Consider the following 11,785-nt stretch of genomic DNA (forward strand, 5'->3'; position numbering starts at 1 on the left):
TTGGTTATAACTTGCCCCAAAGGCGCAGAAAAATGCAACACAATAGATACATAATTTTTATCCAACTATGCACCAATGGTGCAGAAAAATCCAACAAAGTGGATCAATAATTATTATGCATCGAGGACAGTCCAGAAATTGTGCATCACTGGTGCAGAATTACCTACCAACGATCACCGATAATTTTGAAAAATTTGTGGCAAAATTGTCTAATAAAATCCGCCGAGTGGTATGCATTATTGGTGCGTTATGCATCAAAGCCCCCAATTCTTTCGCATCATTTGGTGTTTCCGAGTGTCAGATACCAACGGTGCTATTAATTTATGAAAAAATGGAGCAGGGACATTTTAATTAGCATCAATTGATGCAAAAAGGTCGTTAACAGACAGACGGACAGACAGACGGACGGACAGGAGGAATTCAATAGCTCTCATGCTACGCAGGGTGAGCTAATAAACGATGATTGTTTGAAATATTTTGGAATTTTAGTTGCTAATTTTATTTTCCATGTTTTCGAAATCTTCAAATGCTGTCAACCTTACATATGTAGACGCATTGTGTCTGTACACTTTTGGCATGATGGCATTGAATCATCAACAACTAGAGGGCATAGTAGCCTTAATTAATCGACTTTAACTAAGAAAAATGTCAGCAAAATTTACCACTTAGAACAAAGTAGTACACTCTTAATAAAAGTGAGTAAAATTTACTCAAGGTCGAGCAAAAAAGCGCAGGTTTTACCAAAAGGTCAAAGTTATTCAACCGGTCTGCAAAGTTTGTCAATAGATACAACCAGCGGATAAATTTTGCCACTGACAATGACATCGACCTGTTGGTTAGGTGTGTTCTAGCGATAAACCTGCCAACGAACCAGACCACATCTGCAAGTCAAAAATATGCCATTCCAGCAAAATTTCTTTTACATATTCAATGCAACCCAATTTTATTATGCTCTCGGGAAAAACGTCATCAGCCTAAAAATATGTCTCGTTACACACAACTCAACCCTTTGTTATCGTGTTTGGACAATGGACGAAGATTTATCCATTCATCAAACTTAGTTATTTGGGAATAGCTTATTGTTTAACTAATTTGTGTCCACCGCATCTGTTGACGTACATATGTAAGCACTTGCCAAACATACACATATTCACAAACCTGTTACGATGGAACGATGATCACTACCGCCATTAGTAAAGTGTTCATAGCTCTTGTGTTGATCTCGGATTCGAGTGAAGCTGACGATGACAAATTTTTATTTGACGTATTCCCTCCACAATTTCAGTGGGGATTTTCCTCTGGAAGTTATCAGGTGAGAGGGTGCGTTAAATTATTTGGTAGACTGTTGCTCCCATAATCAGTTGCCGTGGGGCAGAGGGAGAATGTTTTTGGTGTCCAAATCATCCCCCCATATTGGACAAGCCGCTCTTTTTCAATTCGAATGTCCCCACGCTTCTGCAACTACTGCCCAAATTGACCAAACTAAGGCCTGTTTCTAAGCCCTGAACAAACGAAAAGTTATCTTACCAGGGAAATATCTGAGGTGTCCGTCGAATTCAGAGTTCTAACTGGTAGCAAAGTGAACACCTCAGGAGTTTCTCTATTTAGGATGTAAATATGCCGAATAATATTTGAGTTACTTTCAGACGGAGGGAGCATGGTTAGAGGATGGTAAATAAGTTAATTGATTAATCTAATCCGAAGTATTTGATTAGTCGATTAACTCCTTAATCAAAATTTGCAGGAAAAGGATTAAGTATTTGGGACGAATTTGTTCATCGGACGCCATCTCCAATTGCTGACCACTCAATGGGAGACATTGCTTGCGACTCGTACCACAAGTATCGCGAGGACGTCGCTATACTAAAATATTTCGGGGTTTGTGGAAACGTTTTGTTTATCAGCTCACTCAAAATTAAAAAATGAAAACTAAAATAATCCTTTAACATCAATGGTTGTCAGATTAACTTTTCAATCCTATTGAAATTGCTGAAGTGCTAACTATTAAAACTTAATTAGGGTACTCAAAGCAGGGCTGTTCAATTACCAATGGAAGTAATTAATTCTTAATTCTTAATTACTCCGACTGCGAAAATTGGAATTAAGTACTAATTACAAATACTTCTTTGTCCAGTAATTGAACTTAATTATCAATTACAATTACTTTACAAGAATGTAATTGACTTTCAATTACCAATTACTTATTAGTAATTGAAAGTCAATTACTTAATTACTAATTACTTAATTCTCATACTTAAGACTAATTAAACGCTATTTAAAGGCTAACTTTCGACCAAAAATTCATTTCCGAATAGGATAAAACTTTTATAAATATCTTGGTACAGCAAACAGTTCATCTTATATGATCCAAAAGTTTAAAATTGCTGTGGATCTTTACTCCAGATAGATAATGGCCTTTTCTTCCCACAATTACAACATTAAAATTGTTAATGCGTACATTTCTACCCAATGTATTTTATCTGAATCTGACTAACGAGATTGCTGAAGTAATTTTTGCAGTTCATGGAACACAGGTGGTCGAAACAATTGTAATATAAAATTGTACTAAGCTTGAAGTCCAAATGCTGAATGGGAATGATGACCAAAGCGTTCACAACAAAAGATATTTACATAATTCGAGTTCTTCGGGAGAGGGAGGCTTGTCGTATTTCATTCCAAGTATGTTCGATTAAGTAATTGATCAAAGTAATTGAGTATTCAATTACTAATTACTACTTGGCAAACTAATTAAGTACTTCCAATTTTAATTACTCCAGGTCCTCCAAGTACTAAAGTACTTAATTACTTTGACAAATACCGGAGTAATTGAAATCAATTACCAATTACTAATTACTTCAAGTTCTGTAATTAAGTAAGTAATTAAGTACAAAAGTAATTAAGTACCACAGCCCTGGGATGGAGCTATATATACACAAAGCTCCATCCTCAATATTTAAGTCCCTTGTAAATCTATCATAACTCAGGAAAGTTCATAATACATAATCAGTACTTCAGATTTTCCTCTCGCGTCTGCTTCGCAATACGTGTTAAAACCATTTCTGAAATTAGCCTGCTGCTGATTTTTTTATATTTTCAGGGAACTACCTAACTCTGAGCAAAAATTGTGTCCAACTTTTTGAATTGGGTTAAAATTCGAAAAGCTACAACATTTTAAAAAATCCAGATTTTGGCTGAAACCCGTTTATTTATTTCTTCGCGTGAACAAATCAAAATTAATCCCGTAATAGTTACACCTACTCATTGTAAATAAACTTTTTATGTATATATTTAATAGGTACATTCATACACATAATTTGTACTTATGTATGTATCAAACATTAATATCTTGGCAATAATATTTATCGGTCGTTTGCAATATTTGCGTAATTATTTTATTGACTGGGGAATTACAGATAGGTATGTATTGCAAGTAATCAATTTAATACCTCGTTGATTGTAATACAATGTCTTATTCATTTACGTACAATTCATGAAATCAAGTTACTGAGGTAGATATAATTGCTATTAGTAAGTCAATCAATACTGACCTTATTTATTTATTTATTAAACGATGAAAAGCAATCCTACGTATGTAATTATGGTAATTAAACTTAGCCACAAATTTACAAAAAATCAATTAACAACGCACAATATTTAGTCAAGATAAACTTTTACATACATATAGTGCATCGTTTTAATTTATAACCATACATAATTTCGAACATACATAAATTTATATCTTTTGTATCTCAATTTTCCCTTGCAGTATGTAGTAATTTTTCCGGGTTATTTGGCCAATGTGAAATTTAACGAGAGCTGTATTTTTCAAAAATTGGCAAAAAATACCCAAGTAAATTAGCCTTAAACGTGTTTTTTTTCTTCATATTAATCATGAGAAGTTCTCCCATGAAACAGAAGCAAGGACACGGTTGAATTAAAACAAAAGTTCTCTATCACCAGAGGAGTTCCCTTGTCTACAAAATTTTGTCCAAATTGCACCTTTGTTGGTTGGCAAGCTCTCAATTCCTTTCTAAAACCGGATCGCACCGGAAAAGTCTGCAGCCCTCGGGTCATATTTTTCAACACAAGAGACGAATTGGTATGCACTCCAGCAGCCAAGGTATTTATGACCAAATTGACGACCGTCGCATCCGTTAAGATGAGTGGAAATAAGAGAAAGTTGGGCAACTGGATGCTCGCGTATAATCGGATGCAAACGAATAATGAGAAAACTTGAATCTGTGGGATGAGACCGAGCACTGCGGGGACCACTTGACCCTTCATGGCTGAGTTTTGCACCTTATCCAACAACTGGATGCAGCGATAGGTGCGAAAAACTTGTGCGACCGGAATGTCCTTGTTTTCATCACTATCTCCTCCATTTCCCAAGTCCTTGATTAATCTGTGTATGTGAACAATTAAAATAATGCTTATTCTGTCATTGTGTTTCGTGGATTTGCATAAAGGTATTTTGCATAAATGTCATATTCTATAATCTTTGCTGACTAAACACCTCCTCACATAAAGGAACACTTTACATAATTGGATATCGCATAATTTTACACTTCGAATTCCGGTAACAGTCAATGATGGTTGCACTGATTTCTCCGTATTAAACTTGTTACCGCTAGGTATTAAAATTATACTGGACATTAAAAGTTTACTAAAACTTCCCTACCAAACGTGCGAAACGAAGATTATGCAAATATTCATTAGACAAAATTTTTGTTTTTTATACTTTAAAATTAGACAAATCACCTTAATGGGAATGCATATGAATGTTGTGCAAAATAAGTTATGGCAATCAACCCTAGGCCGTTTTGTAAACTTACTTACCTTTCCACATATTTCAGATAATCCAACATACACACGATTGCCACGAAGAAGGTGTAAAACATGAAAAACGTTCCCTCATACGCGATGTGCAACCAGATCCAATATTCCACGGCGAACATTCCCACCCGAACAGAAGGACAGGGCGGTGTCCATACGTTCTTTTCGCAATATGGGGACATTGATCCGAAGAATGGGACGGCGCAAGGGCTGTGAAGTTGCATGACGATGACCATGAGTGGAATCACGACGGACGTGATTGCCAAGAGTTTGAGGAAAAGAGCGAGTATCTTATCCTCCATGGATGGGGTGGGTAGTGGACCTTAAAATTAAATTAAATTAAATAACACGTGGGTCACCAGAATCTACATATTTACCGTAAAAACTCAAATAGTTTCAGTGGGTTTTTCGTAATAGTGACCTCAAATAATAGCCATTGCCGTAATAAATAGTAGCCATTTCCAAATTGTATTCTTATTCGGATTATAGAAGCATCCTCATTTCCGGCGCCAATACAACATATTTCATGCCAAATCACTTAAATAATTCAATTGCAATTCAATTTTATCACAGTTACAAACTATCGAACTGATTGAACAGAATAAAATTCTTACAATTTATCGACTACGATTATAAGGGCGAGATTGATGCTCTTATTAAAATTTAGATTCAGCCTGATTCCGGAAACACAAATAATACATAGTAGAGTGACAATAGTAGCCCTAGGTAACTATTTGAGTTTCTACGGGACATTATTTTTACAATTTCAGTTAATTGTTTGTCTCACCATTTTTCCGTATTGTTTTTTCAAACGTAAGGAACGCATTCAAACTTTGACACGGTTCATTAACTCCTTTGAAATGCCATCGTGGTAGTAAAAGGACGAGCGAAATTCCTAGGAAAACTACACCCTGACACTTTGCCGCTAAAGGATCTTTTCCCAGCCCTACTTTTGCCGTTATCGCAACCACGTACGCGAGATGGGACAAGACTTGCAATTTTTGGAAATAATGGTGCAAAATTGTGCAATTTTTTGGCACCATAATTTGTTCTGAGGTATGATCCCATTGAAACAAAGTACACTTAAGTAAGTTACAAATCCGTAGATGGTAGATTAAAAGTGGTTTGAAAGTTTTTAACCACATTATGCAATACAATTTTTCGAGATGTTTTAAAGTAAAAGAAATTATAAGGGTCACTTTAGGAAATTATTAGATTACATTAAAATCGCAAAATATGTATGTAGCCTAAGTTTTTTGAAATATCTAGTATCTAGAGAAGCTAAAGGAATTCATATATGTATGTATAACATATCTCGGAAATTAGTACGAAAATCAGGAGTACGAAATTAGTTTAATTACTCCAGGATTAGGGACGGCAATTCACTAATTGCTTTTAATCATATACTAATGGAGTAAAGAGGGTATACATAGATATGTATCAAGTTGAAACTATCAACTAAAGTTTCCTATTACACAGAAGCTCTAACAATTACGTTCTGAATATCTAAACAGTTACGGTTAATTTGTCTATTAAACCCAGCCCGTTAATGGTTTTGTTTTCCTTGAACAACACCCACGAAGGAGGGAAGCTTCACCACCTGCCCTTCACAGATTCTGATGCCTTTTGGAATGTTGTGTTACACTCTAAAAGGTGTGGTTAAAATTCTATCCAGAAAGTAAACATATATGTATGATTCAACCGCAACTTTTTAGTGTTTCTAATGGAGGTTTGACTCCATGGCAGCATCGACTCAAAGAGGCCAAAAACAGGAAACAGGAAGCACTATTTTTACTTGTTCAAATCCTCGCCAAGAATTCAGAAAATAAAATTTTATTTTTTTGAACCTCTGGTCCGGATATTTTCGAATATATGTATGACAATTAAAAAAAACAGTTTTATATTGGATATGATGAAACAACTATGTACTTATTTGCTCAAAAATTTGAAAATCCGGGTAAGGTTTGATTTTTGGTGATCACTTGATGACTATCAGTTTGTGCCTTTGAGTGGGTGTGTCGGGCGCAAATGTGGCCATGAAGTGTTGTTCACTCATGGGATACTCCAACATTTAAAAGAAACATCAAGATATATGTAAGAGCTGCAAGTGGTGAAGTTCTCTTCACAAGAAAGTAAGAAATTACTGCTGCATTATTTTCCATCTATTTTAGTAATTTACTTCAGGTTAATTTGCAATTGTAAATAGTATTTAGCAGCAGTTTATCTACTCTTGATATTGATCAATCAATACAACAAATTACTAGCATATATGCCTGTGTTAAAGACACGCAAGATTCAAAATTCTGATACTAACATATGTATCGGGCATAACATCGATCCTATAAGTAATTTCGAAAAATTCGTTCCGTTAATTTTTCGCCGTTAATTCGTCTTTAATTTCGCCGAAAAGTCCGTTCCGTTAATTAATCGCCCATTTTTTTCAAGTTTGACCTCAAATATTTTGACCAATTCCAAACATCGCAAAGAAACGTTGGTTGTATTGCCCTGGACTGCATGTATAATTCCAAGATCTAAACCAGAATCAGTCTTACAGTGTTACACACCACGGCATTGTTAGTGTTAAAACGGAAGAGCAAAGTTTACAGGACAACTTTGAGCGAAAAGTACTGCGGGGAATTGATAAAGTGTCCGCAGGAGTATCCCCACATTTGCGGGCTTCTGACGCAAGTTGAAGGAGCAAGGTTTAGTAAGTATTCTGAACAAAAAGCAGGTAGCTATGTAACAATGCGTAGGCGGGAAGTGTTTTGCTAAGATTTTGACCGGTCTAATTTAAATTGGTCAGGACCAGAAATAAACGCAATCGCATGTCCCTGCGTTTGTGGAGTTTTTTTAAATAAAATCGCCGCCGCACTAGAAATTTTTACATGCTCAGAATTATGTATGTACATATATGGGTATTAAAAAAAATATGCTTCTCATAGTTTGGTGCAAAGAATTCTGAGCAAACGCTCATACATATTCTTTAATTCTTGAATTAGGATCGAAAAATTGAAAAAGTTCCAACCGCTTGAAAATCCTGATTATCGGGTGAAATTATTCCAGTCAAAATTGCAGCGAAACACTTGGCGCCTACGCATTGTAAGGAAACCTACGTATAAGTATTTATAGATGAAAAGTTGTGTTTTTCAGTTGGAGACGATACTTCCCTGAATAATGTTGATTTCTTCTGCTGCAAGGCATATGTACTAAGATTAGCGATATGAGTGCTGGACATGACTTATATAATAATGTTACAATAATTATAGTTATCATTATGATTATGTTCCACAAGTAACAATCTACGACAGATATTTCAGAAGGAGAATAAATGTGTCCAACATGTTAAATATTTCTACAGTAGTTCAAACTTTTGAATCCTGCAAAATTCTCTCATGTACAAAATGAACAAATAGATTTAAAAAAGTTTGATCAAAATTTGTACAAAAATAAAATATTAAAATAATCGTAAAATTTAGGTTGCGCTTATGAACTAAAACTTGCTCATGAGAAGACAACGACAAGCACAACAAAAGATACATGCAACTAATTTCACATTAAATGTAAATAATAAGGCTGTCGCCATCATCAAATTGAGCTTGGACAGGGGGTTCTTGTAACACAGGCCTTCCATGAGGTTTCCGACAACACGTTTTACACGTTAGTTTAGGTTTAGAAAATCTTCTAAAAAATATTGCAGTTGTAATAATAATCCCACAAACAAATCCACCCTTACGCCTCCCCTCCACCAAAAACATCAATCCTGCCCCGCTCAACAATACCCCACAAACGGCAAACATATACTTCACAACTTCCACGGAGACTGGCGCCCATTTTTGAAACTCTTGCTTAAACGCGACCCCGCTGTTCACTTGGGCCGAGTACTGCTTATACAAGTGCTTCCATTGTTTCCTTATATTATTCAGCCGTACTGATTGCCAGTAAGCGCACAACCATATCTCAGTCAATCCAGCTTCTGCCAATTTCCTATATCCTGAGTTCAATAATGGAACTATGAGATTTCCAGATCCATACGTTACCAAGACAGTAGCAAACCCAGTATCACCTAGCCCACGTACGACGAACCTCTTTCCCAGAAACATTATTTCAATTTCGCGTAGGAGGTTAAACCCTGGTTTGAGTTTCAGTGTAGACTGACGACACGGCAGACAGGGTATGTTCACCCATTCATGGCTACGTGACCCGAACAGGACTAGCTTTGATGACGAAATCCCATAATGATATCCTTCATAAGAACCACGAGATCTGTAAGGGTTAGCCACGCGGGCGAATATGTACTGCGCGGGGGGAGAACAGCGCAAAATTGCGAGCAGGAGATAGATGTGTTTAACAAGTTTTATCGACTTGCCCAAATCCACGAAGACGACTAGGGTTCGAAATCTGTAAATATTTTGCGGGATTGAGGCAACGTTCAGGCGAACGGGTTTATGGGAATCAGCGTTTAGAACGAATTCCCCGATTAGTTGAGGAGTGTAGGGGTTGTGACGGGTGATGCGTTCGTGCAGCCATGGGGGAAATTGGGACACGTTCCCACCCATGAGGAAATGGAGGTCGCAGTCGTGAAATGGGTTGGAACTGTACCACTTGCATCTTACCGGCTGGTAAAAACACACGAATAGAACGAGAATTAAGTGATTCATTGTGCGGGATTAGATTTCTAGAAACAACAAGACAAAATTTTTCGGCAAGAAACTTTTATGTGTATGGTGTTATGAAATGTTATGAATTAGTTATGGATTATAATAATTGCAATTTGATTATGTCGACCCGAGTCGCCCCTTGTATTCCAAGCCCCTTTACCCGTTATCCTGCTGACAGACAGGCGGATAATGTCTGGGCTTTAAGCAGCTGAAGCTGCTTAATAATGTATGTTGCATTATTAAAAATAGTTGGCGGCTGTCGATTGTAGGGAATATTTGATCAATTATACGTAAGTTCTTATAACATACATCATATGTAGGAATATATGTATGTGTACATACATACTTGTACTTCTGTCCTAGCATGACATTTCTTGTGTCGTTCACCCAAGCAGACCTCCGTGATAGTCATTGGCTGCGGAACATATTGGGGGACCCCCAACTTCGCGTTTTTGTAAGATAACGCTAAATTATTTCAATACATCTATATCGAAAAATCATGGTTTTTATGGATTTTGTCCAATTATTTGAATAGAAAAATTCAAAAATAAAAGACCCAAAATTATTTAAATATACGGCTTACCAATGAAATTTTGAGTAGGTCTTGTGTTATTTAAGTAATCATGTGCCAGAATTCTGGGTTCCAATTTAGTACGATCCTGTAAATGACCATTTCAGCCTTTAATTCATAATAGTGTTCAGAATTTAAATTGAATAATAATGTCCAAATGATTTTGCCCTAATTTATAGTTTGAAGCGTATCTCAATCCGCCCCACATAAAAGATGAACCTGCAAAACCTCTTAAAGACCACGTGGTCCGCGTGGTTTTCTGAACTATTGCCAGTCCCCCTGGTTTTACAACAACCCCATCATCTGTCCTTGTTACATAAACCATGCAAGAGAAGACGTCCTCGGATGCCCCAGCACTTTGGGGGCCAATGCAGTTCTCTGTCTACCCCACCCATGCTTGATACATGATGGCGTGTTTGGTTTTATAGTTTTGTAAGCAGTTTTTGACCATGGGTGAACTGCACCTACTATCACGAACTTTTAAACTATTAAGAATAAGTCACGAAATGGTTGTCGAGGGCTATCATAACTCTGGAAAATTCGCATGTAATATGTATGATTATGACTCATACATACATAGCCCTATTAATAATCGTATTCATGATCATACTCACAATTCGTATCCATTCTATGAGTTGTGGACCTTGAGTACGAACAGTTAATCATAATGCATGAAAGCAGATTAAAATTATTTAACTACCTTACACTTCCTCTTTGTAAGTACTGTTGTCCTATCTATTTAATAGGTACATACATTTATACATAAAATTTGTATTTATATATGCATCAAACATTAACACGTTGGCAATGATATCGATCGTCTGTAATATCTATGTAATTATTTTATTGATTATGTAATTACAGATATCTATTGCAAGTAATCAATTTAATACCTGCTTGACTGTAAGACCATGTCTTTACATTTTGACGATGCATTTACGTATAATTCATGGCATCAAGTTACTGAGGTAGATATACATAATTGCTATTAGTAATTCAATCAGTACTGACCTTATTTGTTTATTTATTAAACGACTAAAAGAAATCCTATGTATACAAGTATGTAATTATGGTAATTAAACTTAGCCACAAATTTACAAAAAATCAATTAAAAACGCACAACCTTTAGTCAAGATAAACTTGTGTCTATCGTTCATCCAGAAAGTACTGAGCAGGTGAAATGGCCGACCTCTCCATAAGCTATAACATGTAAAGTTTCGAAATTAATTGCACGGTCATTTCCTGATGGATTTTAATAATGGCGCCCGTTTTGGAAACCTTGGACCTTGGGGAGAAATATATATTTTCAGATTTTTCAAATTCTGCCCCACCCCCTCGAAATCTAGGTCACAAGGTCAAAAAACAAGTAACATTTCTTTATCGGATTTTAAAATTTTACGACTGGATTCGACGGACCTGGGGATAAATTCTTGGCGAAAATAGTCAGATCATCATATTCATCGACTAGTAGGCCGCACCCCCTGCTTTGGAGTCATTGTGGGGGTGGTAAAATGTCAAATCAACACACTTAATTTAGTAAAAAAATTTCCCCCCACCGTAGTTTCCGAAATTCAACGTCGCCAATACACGTAATCTTACCAAGGCCCCCTATGTGAACGACATTCCATTGTCGTAGACCCCATGGCGACAGGGGGTGTGGTTATCGGCGCTTCTGCCAATACCTTACGAATGCACGCCATGCGACATATCATTTTTCTCAGGC

The 11,785-nt window shown here is 36.4% G+C and overlaps 1 protein-coding gene across 1 annotated transcript; it reads left to right on the forward strand.

The window, feature by feature from the left end:
• Positions 1-1,174: 1,174 nt before the first annotated feature.
• On the forward strand, positions 1,175-4,379 carry LOC110856525 (myrosinase 1-like). Its single transcript, XM_035857091.1, has 3 exons — positions 1,175-1,312; positions 1,647-1,671; positions 1,745-4,379. The coding sequence occupies exons 1-3, from the start codon at positions 1,175-1,177 to the stop codon at positions 1,924-1,926; spliced, it is 345 nt and encodes a 114-aa protein (XP_035712984.1). The 3' UTR covers positions 1,927-4,379.
• Positions 4,380-11,785: the final 7,406 nt, after the last annotated feature.

The sequence above is a fragment of the Folsomia candida genome, unplaced genomic scaffold (assembly GCF_002217175.1).
Source record: "Folsomia candida strain VU population unplaced genomic scaffold, ASM221717v1 Fcan01_Sc016, whole genome shotgun sequence".
In the NCBI taxonomy this organism is placed as follows: Eukaryota; Metazoa; Arthropoda; class Collembola; order Entomobryomorpha; family Isotomidae; genus Folsomia; species Folsomia candida.